Raw genomic sequence first — 27,374 nt, forward strand, 5'->3', positions numbered from 1 at the left:
CCGTCGTGTTCCTCCCTATTTCCTCCTTTATTTGGTCTTGTCCCTGTTTTACTTCTTCCAATCCTTTTCCTACTTTGTCTATTTTTCCCACCACCGTCTTTATTTCGTTTACCCTCTCTTGTTTACTTTCTTCCATTGCGACTCCCACTCCTTTTACTTTCTCTTTTAACCCGGTCACCTCCGCTCGTATCGTGTCGACTTCCTTTTTCATTTCGTTTTTTAGTTCTTCCAAGCTTCCTTTTAGGCTCATTCCCATGTTCTGCGTCTCACCCCGCAGCTCTTTCATTTCTTCCTTCATGTTTGCTTCCATTCCGCTTATTTGCTTGTTCATTTCGTTTTTCATTCCATTTGTGTTTGTATCCATCTTTTCGTTCATGCTTTTCATTTCGTTTTTCATTTCATTTGTATTTGTATCCATTGTCGTTTTCACTTCATTTGTATTTGTATCCATCTTTTCGTTCATTCCTTTTATTTCGTTTTTCACTTCGTTTGTCATTGCCGCCATCATGGCGAATAGCTGGGCCATGTCGGGTGCGCTTGGGTGAGTCGTTTCGGCAGGGATCGGGGAAGGGTTCTGGTGGTGAGGGGGAGGGGAGGTGTCATACACCGCGGCCGCTGCCGCACCCATTTCGGCCTCTGGGTTCAGTTGGGCGAGTTCGTTTTCCTGTACAATTAACATTTCCTGCACGGGTATTTCATCCTGAGCCATGGATTCTACACATTCTACATCCATTTCTAATACCCCCGGCTCCCGCTCGCCTTGAGACGCCATCTTGCTTCTCGTGAAGGGTTAATTTCGCTCGCTCGTAATTTGGAGGGAATCGGGGTCGCTTCTCTCACCCCTGGACCGATTCCCGTGAATTTAGCTGGAGACAAGAGAGCCCGTTTTCCTGTTCTCCGATACCAGTGCCGCGAGGAGGGCGATGGATTTGTATCGCACGACCTGACACCAGTGTTACGGATTCGCGCCCGCCGGCGTGCTGACGGCCACGTAACTCGAATCGCGGCACGTCGCCCACCGGACGGACAATCCAGTCGTGACCCTCTCGGACTAACGCCGGGAACCAGTCACGGGTGGACCTTTCGGTCTCACCGCGATCGAGCCAATCGGCCCCCGCGTGGGATAGGGTTGCTCGCCAAATTCGACCTACCTAAGTACCCACACGGAGGGTAGACCGGGCGATCGCACCTCGCCGCAGGTCGACTTCGGACACGGGCCACTTAAGCGACCCGTTCCGTACTATCGGGATAACCGAGCGGTGTTATCGTCGGCCTCGACGGTTCGATTAATTATCGGGCGTATTCAGCCCACTACCAACCCTTTACGTGAAGCAAGATGAGGATTCAATGAAAGAAATGACGAAGCGAAGCGGGAAACAGTTCAACATAAAGCACATTTATTTGCGATGAACGGAAAGCACACATATACAATTCCACCAAAAGCACATAGAAAAAGAAGAAGAAACACAATGCAATTTTACACAAAAAGCAAATGTGAAAGCGAAGACACAATGCAGAGCTATCCGACTACCGAGCACACGGCAACACTTATACAATTCTACTTCACAGATGGCGCCGACAACACATATTCCCAAAGCAAAAGAAAAAGAACACCCTCAAGGATGAGGCGGGCCTGAGGCCGAGACCGGGTCGGGCCTACCCGTCTGATGATGAGGCGCAAAGCGGCGATGGTGCCCCAACTCCGCGGGCCTCGCGGACAGTGTCTGGTAGGGGGTGGGAAGGGGGCCCCCTTGGTCGCACTATCTCAGCGCGGGGGGAAACAGGAGGGGGTTGCTGATGCTCGGGGAAAGGAGGATTTTTACTCCGTCTCGGGTCCCGCGACGAGCGTCTCCACCTCGACCAGGTCGCGCCGTCGGCCTCCCTGGTGTGCAGCTCCCGGCACCGACGCGAGCACCCCCTCGTCTGCCCTCGCCGCCGCCGCCTCTCCACAGCTCCGTCCTCTTCGCTCCGACTCCAACTCCGAACTCTTCCTCCTGCGAACTCCTTCCAACGCACACACAACCACTTTTCTGACGAACGCAGCCGCTTATATAAGCCCCGTGGCTTCGCCTTTGACCCCCTGCCTTCGACCTTTCACCTCGCTCCCCATTGGCCCGAGAAAAAGTGGGCGTGAATGCATTTTGATCCATGAATTTGCATATAGCGACCGCCCTCCAACGCCCTGGAGGCGGGGCAAAATCGCCCCTCGCTCACCGATTGGACGGAACAAAAGTGGGTGTGTGTCGTTTTTGATCCGTTTTTGGAGCGGAAAGTCCGTGGTTTTGTACACGCTGTTCGGCGCGCGCCCTGCACGAGTCCAATACCGGTACCCACAAGCGGTGCAAGAACGGTGGCGATGCGACGGTTGCGAGGGTTGACGGTCAAGGTCGTGGCTGTTGTGGTGAAGCGGCGCCGCGGTGGGTGGTTGATGTTGTGATGACTGTTGAGACGCGGTTGGCGGTGGTAATCATGGCGGTTGGTCCAAAATAAAGATAGTAAAAGAAAAACGGCTATCCTGAAGAGTCGCAGCACGCATGAATAACATTTATTCCCTCTAGACAATGGGTTTCGGCCTAACTACACATATACTTACCGAGATATCTCACCGAAGGGACATGAATGGTGGTTTGCGAATTTGGTAACCACAACACTACCCCCTCCCCTTTTTACAGACTCGTCCCGAGTCGTCAAATTTTCGTGTGCCATCATGTGTAGTTTTCCCCTAGTACATTTTACCTACGGATCCCTGAGTGCGACATTCATGGTATTCGTGTCCCCAAAATAAATAACCTGACGGCTGCGTAACTACCTAAACAAACTCACTCACACGGACGACTTAAATAAAATTGCCGGCGCTAGGACAGACATGCCGGGGGCGCACTCATATTTACAGTACATCTTAACCTTAACTTACAAATTTTACACTAAACCATGGCCCAGGATCAATGAACTCTGCAAAAGAAAAGCAGATAGCAGGGAGCCAGGCTGCTCGCATGCAGTCTCTGGCTCAAAACAATGCAGGTGACAGGGAACGTGGCTGGCTGCTCACACGCAGTCCAAGGCCTTCCCTTTTGAACTGAACGCAGTGAACCACAACGGTGCATGGGCTGCACAAACGCAGTCTCCGTGCCAGCTCAAGTGGCACACGCAATGAACACAACGAATGGATGGATGAACACAAACACGGTGCACGGGCCGCCACTGCAGGCCCGTGTTGTAGCTGCCAACAGGGCAGTTCTTGCAGCTTGCAAACTGTTGTCTTGCGGATCCTGGCGCACATGGAAATGAACAGGGGGGGGCAAAGCAAAAATTGAACGGGGCTGGTGAACATGGGCAGTGGGCATGGTATGGCAAAGGTGATCAGGCAAACACAGCCCGCAGAAGAAGGCCGCTGCAGGCAAACACAGCCCGCAGAAGAAGGCCGCTGCAGGCAAACACAGCCCGCAGATGAACTGGCCGGCACAGGCCTTGAAGTACCACAGCTGCAGATGATCCGGCCGGCACAGGCCTTGCAGCACACAGCCAGCAGATGAAGCTGGCCAGCTTTTGCCGTCAGTGGAAGTTGGTGGAGGGAGTGCGGTGGTGCTGGCCACTTGGAAGGCGGGCTCGGACCTACCTACTTGTCTCCCTCCCACCTATCGCCTTTGCCTGTCACTGTACATACCCACTCCCTTAATTTGTCAAACCCCAATTTAGCCCCAACTTTTTTTTTTTATTTTTTTATTTTTACTTCCCCACTATAAATCGTCCCCTAACCCCCTTTATCGTCCCTGTTCGGCTAACCTATCCTGTCACCTAGCCTACTCCCAACCCCTACGTTCCCTTCCCGGAGGGGAATAAGGGAGAGCTAACGTCCTGTGTCGAGGCCCAACGAAGCCTCAGAATGGCCTCCCCAGAGTTCGGCGATCTTAACACCAAGTGGGTCCAGCGGCCCACAACGACAGCGAGGGGATGGATGGTGCGGAGGGGTACATCTCCTAATCTACCCTAACAATTTAACTGTTAAACTACCCCGGGGTTTTCAACAAGCGCCTCTCGCTTAAACTATTGGTTCTATAAACCCAGATTCCCGTCGCCTGTGTTGGTGTCCTCACAATTTCGGGCCTCGCCCCCCAATTTTCTCTCCGTGCCCTCACACGGTCTCCTGGCTGGGACACGTGGCTCCCTTTGGCAGGCACGACCCTCTGCCGAATCTCCCGCTATGGCACCCCCGGGCACTACACTGCCTCCGAGCCTACCAGCTCCCTAACACCGGGAGTGCCCCCCATGGCACCTCCCCTGAAACGCACACGTGGCAGGCTGGCTTCCCGGGCCCCTTCCCGAGGGTCACCCGTGCCCACAACACTGCCCACGCGGCTAATGGCACCCCGGGCCCCGCACCAAGCAGGCGCACCCGTGCCCACTACGCTATCCCGGCCCCCCATGGGCCCTTGGCCTACCACGGCCGACTAGCCTGGTGCCCGGGGTACCCACTCAGCGATACTCACCTTTCGCAGCCACGCTCCCAAGCCCGTCAACAGGGCTCCTGCACGCTCCAAACGGCTTTCGAGCCTACATTCCCACCAACAGCAAAACGACCTCCATTTTTGTTAATTTGACTAACCCAGCGAACTCACTTTACTCTGACCCCGGGGTCCCTTGGGCGGGAGTCACTCCTCCCCCCAATCACTCATCGCACCATGCATTCCCCATTCGCTCCATACACACAGACCCGCTGGCCTCACTCACTCACCAAGTACTCACCTCACAACTCACCAACTCTTCAACACACACACCGCTGAACTTGCCATCCTTCTATCTGCATCCCCTAACTAACTCGTGCTCCCACGTCGTCCCTTATACTACAGCACGTTCCTTTTAACACTACGTAGCTAAGCTACGTCCCCTCTACACATTCACAAGTCTGTCCATGTCCTCAAATAATCCCATGAATCAATTTCCCAGGGGGGAATTTCCTCCCTCCCTACTGGGCTCATGAACTCGTTGCAAGGCTCTGAGAGCCTTGCGCCTCTGCGGGAGCGGCTGTTCCAGCACCGACTCCTCCGGCAAGACATATCCATGAGGGCGTAAGGTCGCCCTTGTAAGGCCTCAGGCGGTCCGCGTGGACGATCCGAGGGAGGGCTCGTGGTCCCATTTTAATTTTTAGGACCACGTCACTGACTTGCGCCAGGACGACCCCCGGGCCCTGCCAAGGTGAGGTGAGCTTGGGGCATCTGCCCTTCCTTCGCCGGGGGTTAAAGAACCAAATCTTCGCCCCGGTGGTTATTTGCTCACCTGGCTCCGGTGGTCGTACCTGCGCTTCATCTTTATGCCCGCCTGTTGGAGCTGGTGTCGTGCGAAGGCGTGGACCTTCTCCAAGCCTTCCTCCAACCGACGGGCATAGCCCTCCCCCGGGGGCCTATCAAGCCGCTCAGGCGTCGGACCGCACAATAAATCGACGGGGCTTCTCAGCTCCCGTCCATACATCAACAGCGCCGGACTACATGCGGTAGACCCGTGCTGGGACACGCGATAGGCCATCAGGAGGTACGGAAGGTGTTCGTCCCAGTCCTCCTGGTTAGTGGCGGTGAAGAGGGCCAACTGTTGGACCAGGGTCCTGTTGAACCCCTCCACCATGCCATCAGACTGTGGTCTCAGGGGCGTTGTCCGTGTTTTTCGAATTTCCAGGAGCCTGCACACCTCTTTTAGCAATTCACTCTTAAAATTTCGTCCCTGGTCCGTGTGCAGCTCCTGCGGAATCCCATACCGGCATGTAAATCCTTCTACGAAGGCCTTGGCCACAACCCCTGCTTCCTGGCTGGGAAGGGCAAAGGCTTCTGGCCATTTGGTGAAATAGTCCATAATTACGAGGACATACTTATTACCCTGGCGAGTGGGGGGCAGTGGTCCCAAAATGTCCATGGCCACTCGCTCAAGGGGAGCCCCAACCTGATGTAGTTGGAGTGGGGCCCTCATCCTCTGTGGCGGTCCCTTTTTTGCAGTACAGGCGTTGCATGCTCGACACCAGGCCTGTACATCGCGCCCCATGTTAACCCAATAGAACCGCCGGCGGGCCCGAGATTTTGTTTTGGTCCTGCCCAAATGGCCGCCGGCGCGGGTACCGTGCACCTGTTTCAAAATTTGGGTCTTAAACCCATCAGGGACTATCACCAGCCAAGAAGTTTGTTCAGAAGGAATCTCCACCCACTTGCGATATAAGATGTTGTCCCTCATTTCTAGGGTCCTCCACTGAGCCCAGTATGCCTTTGTTCGCGCCCCGAATGGGGCGATTTCCTCCCCACTGGGCCTCCTGTTTTCCTGGACCCATTTGTACACTGGCCCTAGCACGGGTCTTCCCGCTGGGCCGTGCTCCATGCCAATCCACCAAATTCCTCTCCCGCGGTTAGTGGCAAAGTTGGGCCTACCACCCGGGCCGCACGGACTGGGAGTTTCGGGGAGGCGTCTGCCAATTGGTCCCTCTCCTCATGTCTCGTGCAATATTTGCAGTTTTCCCTCAGACAAGGGCGTCGAGAGAGCGCATCGGCATTCCCATGAGCCTTACCGGCTCTATGGACCACACTGAAATCGTACTGCTGCAATTTTTCCAACCACCTTGCAATTTGGCCTTCCGGTTCCTTGAACCGTAAGAGCCATTGCAAGGAGGAATGGTCAGTTCGAACCAAAAATTTCCTCCCGTGCAAGTACGGGTGGAAATGGCTCACGGCAGACAGCATAGCCAATAGTTCCTTGCGAGTTACGCAATAATTTCGTTCGGGCCTACACATGGCCCGACTGTAATACGCGATCACTCTATCCACGCCCCTGTGTCTGAGACAAGACTGCTCCCAATCCTTCCTGGCTTGCATCCGTGTCCAGGGTATACATCCCGTCATCGGTGGGGTATGCTAAAACAGGTGTGGATGTCAAACACCCCTTTAATTTGAGGAAGGCCTCCTGGCACTCTTCCGTCCAATTAAATCGCAACCCCTTCTCCGTCAACCGGTGAAGGGGCCTGGCTATCTCCGCAAAGTTTGCCACGAAACGCCGGTAGTAGGAGCAAAGTCCCAAAAAGCCCCGTACCTGTTTGACAGTTGTAGGTACGGGCCACTCCTCTACCGCTGTAATTTTTCCGGGGTTGGTCTTCACCCCTCGCGGCCTATCACGTGTCCGAGATAGGCCACCTCTGTCGCGAACAAAGTGCATTTCTCTGGGCTCAATTTCAGCCCTGCCTGCCTGAGGTGCCCAAACACCTGGTCCAAATTGGCTATCTCCTGGGTGAATGTTTTAGAGTGTACCAGGACGTCATCCAGATACACCAGGCATGACTGCCACGGCATGCCGCCGAGTACACGCTCCATCAGTCTCTCAAAGGTGGCGGGGCGTTACACAAACCGAACGGCATCACAGTGAACTGATACAGTCCCTTCCCTGTGGAAAATGCCGTTTTCTCCTTCCCCGTCTTATCCATCTCCACCTGCCAATACCCACTCTTGAGGTCCAAAGTTGAGAACCATTTAGAGCCTGCAACGGCGTCGAGGGTATCGTCAATTCTAGGCAGGGGATAGGAGTCTTTGAGTGTCACGTTGTTCAGCTGGCGATAGTCCACACAGAAACGCGTGGTCCCATCCTTCTTTTTAACCAGCACAACTGGTGACATCCAAGGACTTCCCGAGGGCTCGATGACACCTGCATTGAGCATCTTTTCAACCTGTTCATCAGCCTCCTCTCTTTTGCTCCATGGGAGCCTTCGAGCAGGCTGACGGACAGGCCGGGCCGCATTGGTGTGGATCTGATGTTGCACCAGGCCCGTACGTCCAATATCCTCGGGTGACAAGGAGAAGATCCCGATGTGTCGGTCGACCAGCTTGTATAAGGCCTCCCGCTGGGCATCCTCCAAATCTACACTACTCCGATTTACCATCTCACAAATGGGACCGGGCCAATTCCTAATCGAGTCTGGAGACTCCCTCTGGGGCCGGTCCAACTCGACGTTATCGTCCCTCAGCTCTGCGACCTCTTTTACTGGGGTGCAATCTGCCACCTTCGTGCCCTTCCTGATAGTGCGTGGTTCCGTGCTAACATTTATCACCCGCACGGGCGCTATTGGCCCGTCGGTACTTACCAGGGTGCGGCCCACGACTAAGCCCGGGGTTGACGGCCCTGCCGGTAGTTCCGCCAGGCCGCAGGGGCCCTGCCACGTTGGGGGTGCTCGCCACCGGGCCGGGACCACCGCCTCGGCACCCGGGGGAATGACCACGGAGTCAGGAGCCTCCAGCTCCACCCTCTCATCCGTGCTCACACCTCCTAACGGCAACTCCTCACCACCCAACTGCATGACCCCCCGGCCCAAGTCGATCTTACAACCACCGGCCGTCAGCACATCCAACCCTATTAGACATGGGTCGTACACCTCTGCCACCCAAACCTCTATCTTGGTTTTCACAGTGCCCAATTTAAATGACACGAAACCACGTCCTATGATAGGGGCCGTTGCCCCGGTAGCTAGCTGCAAACTATGGTTTTGCAGACGGTGGATCTCATCCCAACCGTCTATACTCGAATCAAGGACCACAGGGCTGATGATCGTGGCGCTTGCTCCTGTGTCCACCACGGCGTCTACCCTTACGCCGGCAATCTTGCACCGAATTGTTAAGCTACCTTTGCCAATTTGGCCACAACTGATGACCTGTCGCAGTTCTGAGGGCTCTTCTCCGTCTGAGTCTGCCGAACACGGCCCTACATGTTCGGCACTTCTTAGTTTCCCGGGGACTGGTGGGGGGGTGATGGTTGGGCCTGGCTATCCCTATTGACCCGGGGCGGAGTTGGTGGTCTAGGGGGCCGTGGCTCCTCTCTTCGCGGGGGCCTTTCCCTGCGCGGGGCGTTGCACCTCCGCTGCAGGTGGTCCCCTGCGCCACAATTATAACACCTCTTCTGGTAAGGTGTTTGCCTCCAGTACGCCGAATTATACCCCCCTCCATTCCGAATTGGGGTACCCCCCGATGGCCCATCTCCCGCCCTTCTCGGGCCCGACCGCCTCTCCCCAGGTCTCCCGAACCGGCGGTCGAACATGCCCTGCACCATCCTTTCCATTCGCGCTTGGTCGCCCAGGGTTGCCCCGGCTCCCAGCGCACTGTCGTGCACGGGGTCCACCTGTCGGACTGCCACCGCGTGGCGCCCAGCCCCTCCCAATGGCGTTCTGGCTGCCTCCCAGCAGGCAGCAGTATCAGCCGCCTTCTGGAGGTTGTCCGGGCACCATACGGTGAGCAATGCTCCGACATCGGTGCCCCCTATTGCTCGAAGGAAATGGTCCAGGGCAATCTCCTCCCGGTACTCCGGTGGCATGTTGGTGTGCGCGATCCCCACCAAGCGGCGAATGTCATGTGCCAATTCTCCCAGTGATTCCTGGGGACGTCGTTTGCGCCCGTTGAGCTGAGCTTTAACAAGCTCGCTCTGCTGGTCCATGCCAAATCGGTTTTTTAGGGCCGAATGGAGATCCTCCAGGGTCGCCCCCTCACTGGGTACCGTGGTCAGGACTTCCAAAGCCACGCCACGCAGGGCCGCTGTGAGTTGTGCCACACCCTGCACCTCGTTCCAGCCATTGCCTCTGGCAACACACTGGAACTGGGCCATATATGCCCTCAAGTCCGTCTTGCCATCGTACGGGGGTAGCGGCACCCTCGGTTCTTTTGAGGTCTCCTCCCGTTCCCCAGGGACTCCGGGAGGAGTGTACCTCCCCAGTCCCAACGGTGCCTCATTCCCGCAGGGTCCGAGCCATTTGCCCGGGGGCTCCACCACCCTTGTCCGCATCTGTCCGTGCCCCGCGTCGTCCTGCTTACTCTCCCAAGCCATTGGACTCGCACTCTGCACACCCCCCGGAACAGTCATTCTGGGTACCCCCATTAGGCCAAAAGACCCCGCGGCCTCTACCCTCCCCAAGCTTGGCATGCTCACCCCCGCATCGGGCAAGCCTCCTCCTCCGCCTTGTGACACCGGCCCCACCTGGGCACGATCCGCCTCGAGGGAGTATATCCTCTCCCCCTGTTCCCGAAGGAGGCCACCCTGCTTCTCACACCGGGCCTCCACCCTATCCGTCAGTCTCTTCTCCATTTCCTCCATTTTCCCCTTTATTACCCCATTTATTTCCTCCCCTATCATTCCTAACGACAGTTCCCCGACTTTTTCTCTTATTTGCTCCACCTCCCCTTGTACCTGTGTCACCATCTTATTTGTCTTGGATATTTCCTCCCTCGTTGTCCTAAACTGCTCTTCTGTCTCGCCCCGGTTTTTTCCTATCTGCTCCCCCAGTTCCTCTGTCTTTTCTCCGGCTTTCCGCTCCATTTCATTAATTACCTCCTCATGTCTCTTTCTACATTCCTCCGCCACCTTTTTTAATCCTTTCTGTGTCTCTGCTTTTACCTCCTTTCGCAGGTTTTCAACTTTGTCTGTCATTTCCCGATGTCTTTTCTCACAGTCCTCCTTCACGGCTCCCAATCCCTCCTTTATTTTCCCTTGTTCTCTTTTTAATTCCTCTATCGCCGTCGTGTTCCTCCCTATTTCCTCCTTTATTTGGTCTTGTCCCTGTTTTACTTCTTCCAATCCTTTTCCTACTTTGTCTATTTTTCCCACCACCGTCTTTATTTCGTTTACCCTCTCTTGTTTACTTTCTTCCATTGCGACTCCCACTCCTTTTACTTTCTCTTTTAACCCGGTCACCTCCGCTCGTATCGTGTCGACTTCCTTTTTCATTTCGTTTTTTAGTTCTTCCAAGCTTCCTTTTAGGCTCATTCCCATGTTCTGCGTCTCACCCCGCAGCTCTTTCATTTCTTCCTTCATGTTTGCTTCCATTCCGCTTATTTTCTTGTTCATTTCTGTTTTTCATTCCATTTGTGTTTGTATCCATCTTTTCGTTCATGCTTTTCATTTCGTTTTTCATTTCATTTGTATTTGTATCCATTGTCGTTTTCACTTCATTTGTATTTGTATCCATCTTTTCGTTCATTCCTTTTATTTCGTTTTTCACTTCGTTTGTCATTGCCGCCATCATGGCGAATAGCTGGGCCATGTCGGGTGCGCTTGGGTGAGTCGTTTCGGCAGGGATCGGGGAAGGGTTCTGGTGGTGAGGGGGAGGGGAGGTGTCATACACCGCGGCCGCTGCCGCACCCATTTCGGCCTCTGGGTTCAGTTGGGCGAGTTCGTTTTCCTGTACAATTAACATTTCCTGCACGGGTATTTCATCCTGAGCCATGGATTCTACACATTCTACATCCATTTCTAATACCCCCGGCTCCCGCTCGCCTTGAGACGCCATCTTGCTTCTCGTGAAGGGTTAATTTCGCTCGCTCGTAATTTGGAGGGAATCGGGGGTCGCTTCTCTCACCCCTGGACCGATTCCCGTGAATTTAGCTGGAGACAAGAGAGCCCGTTTTCCTGTTCTCCGATACCAGTGCCGCGAGGAGGGCGATGGATTTGTATCGCACGACCTGACACCAGTGTTACGGATTCGCGCCCGCCGGCGTGCTGACGGCCACGTAACTCGAATCGCGGCACGTCGCCCACCGGACGGACAATCCAGTCGTGACCCTCTCGGACTAACGCCGGGAACCAGTCACGGGTGGACCTTTCGGTCTCACCGCGATCGAGCCAATCGGCCCCCGCGTGGGATAGGGTTGCTCGCCAAATTCGACCTACCTAAGTACCCACACGGAGGGTAGACCGGGCGATCGCACCTCGCCGCAGGTCGACTTCGGACACGGGCCACTTAAGCGACCCGTTCCGTACTATCGGGATAACCGAGCGGTGTTATCGTCGGCCTCGACGGTTCGATTAATTATCGGGCGTATTCAGCCCACTACCAACCCTTTACGTGAAGCAAGATGAGGATTCAATGAAAGAAATGACGAAGCGAAGCGGGAAACAGTTCAACATAAAGCACATTTATTCGCGATGAACGGAAAGCACACATATACAATTCCACCAAAAGCACATAGAAAAAGAAGAAGAAACACAATGCAATTTTACACAAAAAGCAAATGTGAAAGCGAAGACACAATGCAGAGCTATCCGACTACCGAGCACACGGCAACACTTATACAATTCTACTTCACAGACGGCGCCGACAACACATATTCCCAAAGCAAAAGAAAAAGAACACCCTCAAGGATGAGGCGGGCCTGAGGCCGAGACCGGGTCGGGCCTACCCGTCTGATGATGAGGCGCGAAGCGGCGATGGTGCCCCAACTCCGCGGGCCTCGCGGACAGTGTCTGGTAGGGGGTGGGAAGGGGGCCCCCTTGGTCGCACTATCTCAGCGCGGGGGGAAACAGGAGGGGGTTGCTGATGCTCGGGGAAAGGAGGATTTTTACTCCGTCTCGGGTCCCGCGACGAGCGTCTCCACCTCGACCAGGTCGCGCCGTTGGCCTCCCTGGTGTGCAGCTCCCGGCACCGACGCGAGCACCCCCTCGTCTGCCCTCGCCGCCGCCGCCTCTCCACAGCTCCGTCCTCTTCACTCCGACTCCAACTCCGAACTCTTCCTCCTGCGAACTCCTTCCAACGCACACACAACCACTTTTCTGACGAACACAGCCGCTTATATAAGCCCCGTGGCTTCGCCTTTGACCCCCTGCCTTCGACCTTTCACCTCGCTCCCCATTGGCCCGAGAAAAAGTGGGCGTGAATGCTTTTTGATCCATAAATTTGCATATATCGATCGCCCTCCAACGCCCTGGGGGCGGGGCCAATTCGCCCCTCGCTCACCGATTGGACGGCAAAAAGTGGGCGTGTGTCATTTTTGATCCGTTTTTGAAGCACAAAATCCGTGATTTTGTACACGCTGTTCGGCGCGCGCCCTGCACGAGTCCAATACCGGTACCCACAAGCGGCGCAAGAACGGTGGCGATGCGACGGTTGCGAGGGTTGACGGTCAAGGTCGTGGCTGTTGTGGTGAAGCGGCGCCGTGGTGGGTGGTTGATGTTGTGATGACTGTTGAGACGCGGTTGGCGGTGGTAATCATGGCGGTTGGTCCAAAATAAAGATAGTAAAAGAAAAACGGCTATCCTGAAGAGTCGCAGCACGCATGAATAACATTTATTCCCTCTTGACAACGGGTTTGGGCCTAACTACACATATACTTACCGAGATATCTCACCTAAGGGACCTGAATGGTGGTTTGCGAATTTGGTAACCACAACAATATATATATATATATATATATATATATATATATATATATATATATATATATATATATAATATATATATATATATATATATATATATATATATATATATATATATATATATATAAACATATAAACATGCAGTTAAGCCCAAAATTATTCATACCCTTACCAAATTTGGAGTATTTTGAATCGTGTTATTTGAGGAATGAGTTTCTTCTGGCTTAAGTTACATCAGAATGTGACAAACAGCTGAAAGAATCACTGCAAGAGACATTTCAAGAAATACATTGTTTCGGGGGTATTTTATTGATAGATTTACAAAAAAATGTCATGTCCAGAATTATTCATACCCTTGCTTAGATCAGTTCAAAGTCACATTCAGTAATCAATGGAAAACCCCCTGTTTGTGATTTCAGCCTCCAAACAGTTTTTATACTTGCTCACAAGGTTTTTGCATGTCTCTACAGGGATTTTGGCCCACTCGTCCTTCGCGAAGGTCTCCAGGTCTTTGAGGTTGGAAAGCTTCCTTGACATCACTCCGGTCTTGAGCTTCCTCCACAGATTCTCGATTGGTTTGAGGTCCGGACTTTGGCTTGGCCACTCAAAAATGTCTACATCATTATCCCGGAAGCATTTCTTGACTGACTTGGCGGTTTGTTTTGGATCGTTGTCCTGCTGATAGGTCCAATGCTCCCTGAGGTGAAGTTTCTCTGCGGACTGTTTGATGTTTTCCTCAAGGATCTTCATGTACTGCTCCTTTTTCATGATGCCATTCACTTTGATGAGATTGCTGGGCCCACTGGCTGAGAAACATCCCCAAAGCATTATGCTCCCACCTCCATGCTTGACGGTCGGGACTGTGTTCTTAGGGTTGTATACTTCACCTTTCTTTCACCAAACGAAAGCAACATCTCTGTGCCCGAAAAGCTCCTTTTCGTGTCACCCGACCAGAGAACTGAGGATCAAAAGCTTGGATCTTTGTCCAGGTGAGCTTTTGCAAAGGCTAGATGAGCCTTTCTGTGCCTGGGATGGAGGAGTGGAGTCTTTCTTGGTCAGTGTCCATGGAGACCCCCTTGTGCAACGTCCGCTGGAGTGTCTGCCTTGATATCTTGGTCCCAGACTCGTCAAGGTTGTTCAGGAGATCCTTAATAGTGATCCGTGGATTGTTGTTGGCCTCTCGTCATACTTTTCTTGCCATCCGAGACGACACCTTTGGCTTCCGATCAGGTCCTTCAATATTTTTTACAGTGTGGAACTCCTTGTACTTCCTAATTATGCTTTGTATGGTGGCAACTGGCACTCGGAACTGCTTCGAAATAGCTTTGTAGCCTTTCCCCTCCTTGTGAGCATTCACAATGCTCAACCGAAGGTCCTCACTGACTTCTTTCTTCTTTGCCATGCTGACAATGACCTGAGAACGATTGCATCAGCTCCCTTAATTTATAGTCTAAAAGCAGAGTGTTGTTCTATAACATTCCTCACTGTACATTCAATAGACCACATTTGTAATGCATTCAGATTGTATGCACACATCTTGGAATAATTGCATAACATTATAAAGAATCTTAGGGATATCAAAATCATGTGCATTATCACAAACATTGGCCTCAATTCTGAGACTTGGTATGGGGTATGAATAATTTTGGACAGGCATAAAAACAGAAAGATCAATTCTATTGTTATGCTAAAAATGTTGAGCCAAAATAGATGTGGATTTGTACAAACCAACTAAATGTCCTTGGGTGAAGTGAAAGTTCCACCACTCCAGCTTGTAGGTATGAGATAAATGCAAAACTCTCAGATTTTTCATAGGGTATGAATAATTTTGGGCTTAACTGTATATACATATATATATATATATATATATATATATATATATATATATATATATATATATATATATATATATATATATATACAAGCCGGAAGGTGACATGGGTGGTCGCTGCATAATTGCATACTAGTCATACAGTTTTTGACGGATCGGGCTGAAAAAATTTGACAGAGGTTGATTATAGTGCGCATAAAAGCATGGAAGCCGATTTTTGATTTTCGAAAAAAAGCAATTTTTTGGGATTTTTCAAATGTTTCAAAGTCCCGTTGCTAGGCAACGGTGGTATTCATAGCACCGGTGCTCAAAAGCATATAACTAGATCATGATATGAACCTACCAGTCAAGTTTCATCAAAATTGGTTGACTCCTCTGGCCTTCATAGCTGTCCATTACATACAAACATACAAACATACATACAGACAGATGGAAAAAGTGAAAATAAGGGTACTCTAGCAATCACCCAACAAACATACATACATACAGACAGATGGAAAAACTGAGAATAAGGGTAGTCTCGCGACCACCCAACAAGCTGGAAGGCGACAAGGGTGGTCACTACATAATTGCATACTGTCACACAGTTTTTGACGGATCGGGCTGAAATTTTTTGACAAAGACGTTGATTATTATAGTGTGCATAAAAGCCTGGAGCCGATTTTTGATTTTCGAAAAAATATATTTTTTAGGATTTTTCAAAAATTCCCAAGTCCCCTTGCCAGGCAACGGTGGTGTCCTTAGCAACGGTGCTCAAAAGCATAGAACTAGATCCTGGTATGAACCTACCAGTCAAGTTTCATCAAAATTGGTTGACTCCTCTGGCCTCCAGAGCTGTCCATTAGATACAAACATACAAACATACATACAGACAGACGGAAAAAGTGAAAATAAGGGTACTCTAGCGATCACCCAACAAACACACAAACATACATACATACAGACAGACGGAAAAACTGAGAATAAGGGTCGCCTCGCGATCACCCAACAAGCTGGTAGGCGACAAGGGTGGTCACTACATAATTGCATACGAGTCATCCAGTTTTTGACGGATCGGGCTGAAATTTTTTGACAAAGAGGTTGATTATTATAGTGCACATAAAAGCGTGGAAGCCGATTTTTGATTTTCGAAAAAATAAATTTTTTAGGATTTTTCAAAAATTTCCAAGTCCGGTTGCTAGGCAACGGTGGTGTCCATAGCAACGGTGCTCAAAAGCATACAATTAGATCCTGGTATGAACCTATCTGTCAAGTTTCATCAAAATTGGTTGACTCCTCTGGCCTCCAGAGCTGTCCATTACATACAGACAGACGGGAAAACTGAGAATAAGGGTAGTCTCGCGACCACCCAATGTATATATATATATATATATATATATATATATATATATATATATATATATATATATATATATATATATATATATATATATATATATATATATATATATATATATATATATATATATATACACATATATACAGTATAAACATATACATATATATATATATACATACATATACAGTATAAACATACATATACATATATATATATATATATATATATATATATATATATATATATATATATATATATATATATACTTATATATACATATATACAGTATAAACATATACATATATATATATATATATATATATATATATGCAGTATAAACATATATATATATATATATATATATATATATATATATATACATATATATATGTATATATATATACACAGTACATTTTATATGATTGCTTCACCAAATTATTGCCTTTGCTTTGAGTTCATTGGAAATTAATAATCAAAATTCTTTCTTTGAAAAAAATATTCAACTGTTAAAGTAATATTTCTCGCTTTGGAATAAATATGGATAACTGCAGAAGTGCAAATTATTTTGTAAGGGGTTTTTTGAAACTCAAGTTACAGGCATTAAACCTACAATTCAGTTCTGGATAATGAGGTGAATATTTGTATTTTTGTAATTTGTTTGTCTTGCAGTATTCTCTGATAATGTGGGTGCAACAGTTTACATCAGTCGTTTATTCCGCTGTTTATTGGATTGGTTGCAGTGAAGTAATCGCTCTCTTTCGATCTGCTTTCCACACAAACCTAAGCTGTCTCCTTGATGGATGACTAATGTCCAAACATGTACTTAAGTGTTACGCTAGATGTCAGTACTGCTCAAGATTGTTTTTCAGACATTCGTCGGGTTTTAATAATATTTTCATTTTCACCACATTTTCACCACCATTTTCACAGGTTTGGACGAGGGTGGGCCCATTGGGGAATGGCACAGGGAGAGTGGTTAGTGATGAAAGTGAGATGGCAGGCTTATTAAACAAATAGTTTTCTTCAACTTTTACACAAGAACAGTCAGCAGAATTGCCAATAGTTGAGAGTATCTATTAAGGAAGGGCTTTTACAGAAGATCCAGGTTGGAGTGGAGGAAGCAAAGGAACAGCTCGGAAATTTAAGAGTTGGTAAGGCTCCAGGGCCAGATAATATGCACCTGAGAGTATTGATGGTCCCCTCCCCTGAGAAGAAGGAAAGAAAAATACGAAATAAAATCCCAAAAATAAAAAACACTACAAAAACGTAACATAAATAAATAAATAAATAAACCACAAAAACACTTTAAAAATAATTGGTATTTTCTTCTTTGGATCTTGTGTTGATAAATTAGTATGGTGTCGCGCAGGCATGATGGGCTGAATGGCCTCCACCTGTATCTGATTTCCTTGTATCGTTGTACCACTTGATATTATTTGATCTTTTATTTTCAAGAAGCACAATTTCAAGGCTCTGGTCATATAATGTGGAAAGAGTAAAAAGGTGCATCATGTTATAAATAGGAAGTTAGTTCAGTCAGTATACCTTGTATAAATTAAACAATCTTGTACACATCAAAGACTCATGGATGAATTTGTACATGTATCACATGCAGTACAAAGACCTTGAAATACAATGACAACAGTGGATAATGAACAAAAAAGAGTAAATGGGATTCCTTTCTATGATTCTTGCATCAGGGGGAAAGTTATTTGATGGGAATACACCAAACAGGCCAATCCTCTGGTTATCATTTTAACTACCTTATCATTTTTTAATTACCTTACCTAAACACTAAACTTAAGGCCCGGTCACACCTTGACGTTTTAGCCAACGTATGCCGATTTTTGAATTTTTTTTCTAAAACGCTGGCACACGTTGAATAAGTTATGGGTAAGTTTTGATAACATTGAGAGCACGCTGAAAAACACTGCCATACGTCGTTGTACGTTGGCTTTAAACGTTGTACTTTTTGGTGTCCTCAAATTTTTTCATGCTTGAAATTTCACGACGTATGCCGGCGTATGACTCACACGTTCCGCTATGCTGGCCACAAGTTGTAGGCACGGTCTGCGATCGTTGACAGACGTCAACACAAGCTACTTGTAAGTTAATCATAAGTTGAGACACGCCGAGGTAATGTTTAGCGTACCCGAAACTTATTTCTAACCTATGATTAACGTGTTGTTGGCACGTTACGCGATCGTTGCCACATGTCGACAGACGTTACTTTTAAGTTACTCGTAGGCTGAAAGACGTCGTTATAATGGATCGTCCTTGCGTCAGCGTCCACGGCCACGGCCAGGACACTTATTTGCAGCATTCTTCAAACTTTTCTTCGGCATGACGAGGATGTTCACACTTCGATGTCTAGCTTGGCTATGATTCCAATTGTCCATCGGCAGAGTCTATTTAAAATAGTCGAGTTTCAGCGTTTTAACACGTTCAGAAGAAACGCTTCAAATTTCCAAACCCCAGGGTCAAAAAACAAAGGCGAGTGACAGCAATTTAAATCGTTCATTGTAAACAATGAAAATAGTTGAGTGGTACCGTTTAAAAGTCGTTGAGTGTAAAAAAAATCCAATTGTTGAGCGCAAGCGTCTACTTTCAATAGTGGAGATGCAGCCATTTAAATCGTTGAGTTTATCATTTAAATCGTTAAATCGTTAAACGCAAGGACGATCCATCATAACCCACACCCTCCCCCTCACACTCACCTACTACTGCCAACATGAACAAACTACTACTACTACTAATACTGATACTGCTGACATGGACATCGACTCAAAAAGGACTCGAAAACACTGTTGGGTTCCCCTTTTATGAACACCATTTTTATATACCAATTCCCAAAACCGCTGGGAACACGTCTTTATCTGGCAGTTGTAAGCTAGAAACACGTTAATTTTTTTTTTTTTTTTTGTCGACTGGAAGACGTCATTGGAATACGTCTACATACAACGATGTGTGTTGGGACTACGTAAAGAATTGGTTCAAAGCACGTCAAACATAAGTTAGAAATAAGTTTCGCGTAAAAAAGACATTACCGCGACGTGTTTCGACTTATGAGTAGCTTATAAGTAGCCTTTGTGGACGTGTGTAAGCATCCACATATCGTGTGTAAAACTTATCCCCATCGCATGCGGAACGTGTGTCATACGCCGAGTACGTCGTAAAATTTTGAACATGTTTAAAATTTCTTGACGTACTCTACTTATTACGACGTATGATAGCGTACTTTAGCGTTCTACTCACGTATACCAAACTTACTCATACCGTATTTGACGTGCCCCAACGTTTTAGACACATTTTTCTTAGATCGGCATACGCTGGCAAGATCGCCAAGGTGTGACCGCGATGTTGTCACTTCCATTTCTACGGCAGTTATGATTCGAATCATTGTGCGTCAGCCTTTTAATCGACTACATCACAACATCGTCGGCGATGCGTGCAACGCGCTATGCCGAAGTTAGACTATCGTTGGGCATCGGTTGTGTAGGCCTACAACAGGTTCAGCATTCGTTGGTATAAGTTATCTATAACACAACGAAACGTTCTGTGTCCGTTACCAATGCGTTCTACATAAGACCAAGTCGCTATGAATACGTCCGAATCTTTAAAAAAAAACATCAAAAGTTCAACGTAAGCCAGCGTTTTAGATACATTTTAATACGTTGCCATCGCTGGCTAAAACGTCAAGGTGTGACCGGGCCTTTAGCCATGGTCCACACCGACTGTTGCACAATAAGTACTCGTGTCACTGTGTTTGATAAACTGAGTTGTTAGGCTGGCTGCAGGCATACCACATCTGCTTGCATTTGCTGAATGTATGATTTGAATGTATGTATGAATCATATATTTTGTGAAGTTTGTGCTAACACCTTGATGATGCTTTTTAAACTCAGTGAGGATCATATGTCATGGTAATTCCTACTTTGCACTGCCACTTGACATGGAACTGACAGATCGCAGACTCGTGCCCTCTCCTCCATCCGATTGAATGGTTCAAAAAAAGCACACTAACGTTGAAGCTGCCCCGTGTGGGTTTGATTCCCGATCCAACAATAAACTGTCATAATGGTGCTTCGTAGGTTGGGCGTTGCACAAAATGTGCCATCCCTCGGATGGACGTTGAGCTGGGTGTTCTGTCTGCGAGCACTAGTTGTTGGATGTTAAATATCATTCGGGCCACACTCATTGGAGTCACTCTTGTCCCATTCCTTGTCACACTCATTGGAGTCACTATTGCCCCATTCATTCTCCAGAATCACTCTTGTTCCACTCATTGAAAGATTCTGAGTTCTACAGCTAATCGATTCACTTGGGTGGATGGTCTGGACCCTTTCTCTTGCTGCCGTACCAATAGTAGCCAGTGGGAAATCTATGGGGCATGCGCAAATTCTTGAATGATGCTCGTGCATTCCCCATGCTGAGAGTAGTACACCTTCACAACTCTGATGTCTGCGTCTCGCTTACTCATTATCCTGTATGGACTATGCCAGGATCTCGAGAGTGTCCTCTGTCATCCAGATTCTTCTTGTGGCAACCAAACCGACACCCAACCCCCCAGCCTGTAGTCTAGCTTGGTCATTCCTCGGTCATATTGCTACTTATACTTGGTTTGAGTCTTCTGGATGCTCTTGGCTGCCAGGTTTCTGTCCACCTGTACCTGGACCATTGTGCTCTTTCCTGGCAGAAGACACAATGACTGAACAAGGTTTACTGAAATATTTGGTACAGTTACATGTGGCTCATTACTTGCTCCCTCAACCTCACCATATGGCTCCAGTGCAGATTGTGACTGCTTGTGCCCTCCCCTCCACACTTCAACTGAAGAGTGATAGAGAAGAATCCTCTATTGTGGACACACTCATTCAGAGAATAGCAGCTGCTCATATAAGTCAGTTTTAATGTATATTGGGATGTGTATCTCTACCTCGCACATGAGGGTCGATTCTCTTGATCTTTGACATGGACCAGGCTTACCCCGCACATATCTCATCCTCAGAGGAAGAGTGCAGGAGATCAAGCAGACCTGGTGTGTCGGGCTCTCTCGGCATGTTGTGCCGTGAGTCATTGGTCACCTGTTTGGTTCCCACTACCTTAGGTTTGAAGTGGGTACTTCCACTCTCAATCCACTTGGATCAGCAGTTACGAGCCAGATGACCATGCTCATTGCATACATAACATCTCCTGGGGTCAGATATTCATCCTTTCTTTGTCGAGGATTGTAATGGCTTGCTATTATATGATACTGTTGGTTCACTCAGTCGGTTTGTTAATGCACATGGAGGTGGAGTTTGCTTTTGAACATTGCTGGTGCTTGCGCACCTCTGTTGGGTGCTTCTCCTCGTTAAGCACTGATAGACATAATTCTACATGTGTCTGCACTCCCGAAATGGCTGGTGCTCTCATAATCTCTTGTCTTGAAGCTGGCCATACAAGAGAGTATTCTGTGTTTTGCTCAACATTCCATCTTTGTTGTATGCAATGTTGAACATGCGATCCAGTCACATTATAAACTCTGCTACATGCTCACACTTCCTCTTACGAGCTATGCCAGAAATATCGTGCAGCCAAAGACTTACTACCCGAATCAAGCCTCATGTGGAGGGAAGCTGTAGTAAAAGCGTGTTTCTTGCTCTCACCATCAATCAGACTCTATTCTTGTGGAGCCCGCTCTCTCATGTGGCTTGAAAGCTGCAAGAGAAGCTCTTCTCCAGTCCACTCGTTCCATGTGGGTGCTCTTTCCAGTGAGGGAAGCCAGTCATCCAAACAAATTTCCAAGTTCTCTCCTGCAAATGGGTCCACAAACAGGGCCTTCCCATAGAGAACCTTCTCCTCTGCTGGCTGCTTGGCAATCCTGAGATGCCTTAGAAACGCAGATTGCTCTTTCGGGTCACACTGATTTGTAAAGCCAAGAGGTGTGGCTGTGTTCAACCTGTGCCAAAGTTCTTCTTTCTCAGTATCTTTTTATGCCATTCTGATATCATATTCAAGCAGGCATTCACAGTTTGTGTGTACTTGCATGTCCCTGAAATTGTCTTTTTCAACCATTAACTTCAGCTTCAACAGACCCACCTCCACCATTGGAGACTCATTTCCTTCAGTGGACTCCTCCAGTGCTGCCCGCAGGATCCCAACCTCTAACTCTTGGTTTGGCTATTCTCATTCGAAGCTCCACTCAGTAGGTGACTCACAATGCTGCTCACTGGACTCCCTCTCCTCAGTAGGGACAAGAAGAAATTCACCCCCCCCTCAATCTCCAGTGCAAAACTTGATCCTAGACTGATGTCGTAGTCAATTTTCTCATTGCAGGTCTCTTTGCCTCCTAATGTCAGTTTACCATCTCTAATCTTCCTCGTCACACACCTAACCTGTCCACCAAGTTTCGTCCGAATACATCCATAACCTTTTGAGATATTGTGCTACATATCGTTTTGGTCCTATCTCTGAATGGTGAAGAATCACTTTTGAGATTCTAATATCCTGATCCGGATTTGGATCCTGACCAAAATGATGCGTTTCTGTCCTTGGCTGATCACATACATACACAAAAAATTTCAGAATGATTGCTTGAAAACTGTGGACAAAAATGTGACAGACAGACACTAGAGACCAACATACTTGGCAAAGTTATTTCACCAAGTAACAAACAGACTCGAAATCACTTATAGAGCAACACTTGGTGAAAAAGAACAAAGTAGAACAGCACCCGGTAGAGCGCTTATCTCCGCCAGGCCGAACAGTTTACATTTTCTATCCCACTGAAAGGCTAAATCTTCACCAAAATCGAATCAGCTTGTTCTTGTCACCTTACCAACTCATCCACCTCGTTTTGTCATCACTCATCCGCAATTTTTTTCAGATATCATGATATAATATGCAGTTTTGGCCCCATCTCTCAATGAGACTGCTGAAGCAGCACCAACACTCTGCACAGAGTATGGTCCTCATATCTCTCTCTCTCTCTCTCTCTCTCTCTCTCTCTCTCTCTCTCTCTCTCTCTCTCTCTCTCTCTCTCTCTGGTGAAGAATCACTTTTAAAAATCGTAGCATTCAGATCCGGATCTTCACCAAAATCTAAATCACTTTGTCCTTGTCACATACCCAAATTGTCCACCAAATTTTATCTGAATCCATCAATTACTTTTTGAGATATCCTGCTCACAGACAGACAGACAAACAGACAGGGGTGAAAACATAATATCCATCCACATTCGGTGGCCGAGGTAACTAGAGGGTTCAAAGAACACCTTTATCCCACGCAGTCTTGAGAAAAAGGACATGGGAATGGTCTTTTAAACTTTTGCTTTGCATTTCCGCGCACTTCTATACTTCCTGCGAGCCACCATTTGTCTGAATCCCGATATTCCCTAATTCTGAAAACACGAACGGCAAATTTGATTGGTCGAGATGGTATGAAATGGCAAAATATTTTGTCCACGTACTGCTAAATTGTAGGTTTTTGGAAGTGCCAACAAGACAACTTGTGTTCTGTAGTGTTTAAGTATATAATTCAATTGAAATAAAACATTAGTTTTAAAGGCTGTAGATAAAGTTTACAATCGTTGATGCACCATCTTTTACACAATCTTATTTGACATGTTAAATTCGTTCTTCGTGGCTGTTGTTCGTGTCCTTTATGACGTCCCTATAAACAGTAATTTCCTGTTCGGAATGATTTTCTATTTTGTTTTACTGCCAGAAAGCAGACAGAAAGATTATAACTAGAGGGGGAGCACTCGGTGGAGTGAAAAACCTCTGCCGCCAATACTGCTCGGTCACTCAACTGAACCTGATATCCTATTCATTCAATTTGACATCAACAGCGCTCACAGAGTTATAGTTGAGTTTGCAACTTTCCCTTTTACTTTTAACTTTTACATACTCAATTCATTCGTCATAACTAGATTCCTTGAGACAGAAATTGATTTTACGTGGGTATATCCACCTGAAGTTCCAAAATCAGCCGCAATTATAATTTTGGCATGTTTTTGTTGGAAATCACTTATAACATGTAGAAATGCAAAAAAAAAAATTCCGAAATTTTGTTGAAAAAAAAGTTGCAAAATTTTTTTTTCTCTAACAATTTTTTGGGGGTGGGGGGGGGGGGTTGGAAATCACTTAAAACATGTAGAAATGCAAAAAAAAAATCGAACATTTTTTCAAAATGGCCTCCATTGCTGCCATATTGGATTTTGGACTAAGTCCAAAATCTAATGGCATGATCCTTGGACCATACCTAATCCCCCCACCAAGTTTCGTCTAAATCCGTCGAGGAGTTTTTCCGTAATACTGTTCACAAACAAACAAACTAGAGGGGGAGCACTCGGGAGAGTGCAAAACCTCCGCCGCCAATACTGCTGGGTCACTCAAGTGAACCTTATATCTTATTCATTAAATATGATGTCAACAGTGCTGACAGAGTTATAGTTCTTTTCTCCATTTTTTGGGGGGGAGGGGGTTGGAAATCACTGAAAACATGTAGAAATGCAAAAAAAGAAATCAAAATTTTGTTGAAAAAAGTTGCAAAAACTTTTTTTTCTCTAACAATTTTTTTTGGGGGTGGGGGGGGGGGGGTTGGAAATCACTTAAAACATGAAGAAATGCAAAAAAAACATTTTCTCTAACAATTTATTTTGGGGGTGGGGTAACAATTTTTTTTGGGGGGGGGGTTGGAAATCACTTAAAACATGTAGAAATGCAAAAAAAAAAGATTTCTTTAACAATTTTTTTTTTGGGGGGGGACCAAGTCCAAAATCTCATGGCATGATCCTTGGGCCATACCTAACCCCCCCACCCCCTCCACCAATATTCGTCGAAATCCGTCGAGGAGTTTTTCCATAATACTGTTCACAAACAAACATACAAACAAACAAACAGAAAGGGGTGAAAACAGTAACCTCTGATCTTCGATGGCGGAGGTTAACAATTGCATTACTCCTTCTCAACGCATGCGCACTTGGAACGAGATTCCATACAATTTGTCAAATTCAGAGACAAAGTACTGTTAAACTGCAGGTTCATGTTTGGATTTGCGTTCTAATTTGTGTTCTTCCATGTTCAACATATAACATTCAATTGAAATTAAGCAATTCCTCGATCATAAACTTACATCTGCAGAGGACAGACAGACAAAGTGAACCAATTGTTTAACCCTTTTTGCTTTTCCCATGGGCTAATAGTAACACACAAATGATATATACAAGAGGCTTCCCAGCAACTTAGAATAGGCACTTCAGTTCTGCCTATGATCAGCGGCACAGCCACGCCATCAGCCAACGATGTTACCCCGCCGCCTTGTGCTGCAAACGAATGAAGAAGTTCTAACTATGAAAGGAAGGAACATCTACACTCCACGATTTTAACAATAAAAACACATTTCTATCATGATTGTAGTGATGTTTATGATTGGAATGAAACAGATTAGCAGATACATGTGTTGACTGTTCATCAAGATCTCAACCAGTAATTGAATGCCCCTTATGTGTTTGTTTATAGCTACAGATATTCCACACTGCCTGTACATGCGCTTGGAGCTCGGATCAGATGCTGAAGTGATGAAAGCGAGATCAAACCACGTGTGCATGGAGTACGATGTACCCGGAGCCATATGCTCTAATATGCATGTTGCCAGTGTTGTTGTTCCCGGCAAGCCAAATGTATATACCAATATCACATCCTTGACACACTTCCATTTCCAGGTCGGTTTCTAAAACAGATTTTTTTTTTCATTATATATAACAATTGTATTCCTGCCCCTGTTTGTTTGGCATTCATTCGCATCACATGATACAGCCGTTTAATCGAAGGTCATGTAACATTCACAAGAAACAAGAATTCTAGCCATATGTGTTATATATTGTCGTGGCCACGCCGGTTAAGTTAATTTCACCAACCCCATTGTCGTGGTAGGGCGGTTAACACCGACCTGGACGGATAGCCAAATGATTTCCCTTGGAGGTGAACAGCCGAATTCCTTACAGATTATGGCACGCGTGGGATGGGAGGCTGCGAAGCAAGTACCAAAGACATTCACCAGGATTGAGGCACGAGGGCTTATACTCGAACCCACAACGAATAGACATACAGAAGCAACTTTAACTAGAGGGGGAGCACTCGGTAGAGTGCAAAACCTCCGCCACCAATACTGCGAGGTCACTCAAGTGAACCTGATATCCTATTCATTCAATTTGACGTCAACAGTGCTCACAGAGTTATAGTTTGCAACTTTCCCTTTTACTTTTAACTTTTAGATACTCAATTCATTCATCATAACTAGATTCCTTGAGACAGAAATTGATTTTATGTGGGTATATCCACCTGAAGTTCCAAAATCAGCCGCAATTATAATTTTGGCATGTTTTTTGTTGGAAATCACTGATAACATGTAGAAATGCAAAAAAAAAAAATTGAAATTTTGTTGAAAAAGAAGTTGCAAAATTTTGTTTTTTTTTCTGTAACAATTTTTTTTTTTGGGGGGGGGTTGGAAATCACTTAAAACATGTAGAAATGCAAAAATAAATTCTAATGTTTTTTTCAAAATGGCCGCCATGGCGGCCATATTGGACTTTGAACCAAGTCCAAAATCTAATGGCATGATCCTTAGACTATACCTAATCCCCCCACGAAGTTTCGTCGAAATCCGTCGAGGAGTTTTTCCGTAATACTGTTCACAAACAAACAAACAGGCAGGGTGAAAACAGTAACCTCCATCCATCTTCGATGGCGGAGGTTAATAAATCAGGTTTAATGAAGACAAATCAAATATTTATCATGGAGATAAATCAAAAGCGTAATAATAAAAATAAATCAAAGCATGAGGTAATGTAACGTGTGGTAAACTAGAGCTAATTTTGAGACGCCTCCACACAGACTCAAATACAGACAAGGGGAAAGATAAAAGAAAAGAAAATCCTCCCTTCATTCTGGCACTTAGCTTTGTCCAGAGATGGTCTGCTAGGAGCTTAGCGATTGAACCGCGGTGTCCTGCATGGGAAACCGCACCCGAAATGGTGCCGAGCCACTCTCTGCGGTCACGTACATGAGG

The 27,374-nt window shown here is 47.1% G+C and overlaps 1 protein-coding gene across 3 annotated transcripts in view; it reads left to right on the top strand.

Annotated features, from left to right (window-relative positions):
- Positions 1 to 27,374, top strand: part of LOC147023649 (stonin-2-like) — a 64,765-nt gene that overhangs the window by 22,951 nt on the left and 14,440 nt on the right. For 2 of the 3 annotated variants that reach the window (XR_015060316.1, XM_085889285.1), the window contains exon 3: positions 25,826 to 26,028. The exons of the other annotated variant lie outside the window; for it this stretch is intronic. Coding sequence is in view for 1 of the 2 variants with exons in the window: in XM_085889285.1 (XP_085745411.1) it covers positions 25,826 to 26,028 (203 nt within the window). In the remaining variant the exon portion in view is untranslated. The remainder of the gene's footprint in view (positions 1 to 25,825; positions 26,029 to 27,374) is intronic. 3 annotated transcript variants of the gene reach the window in all.

This window comes from Eptatretus burgeri, chromosome 7, assembly GCF_056783735.1.
Source record: "Eptatretus burgeri isolate ZD-2024b chromosome 7, Ebu_testis_v1, whole genome shotgun sequence".
Classification (NCBI taxonomy): Eukaryota; Metazoa; Chordata; class Myxini; order Myxiniformes; family Myxinidae; genus Eptatretus; species Eptatretus burgeri.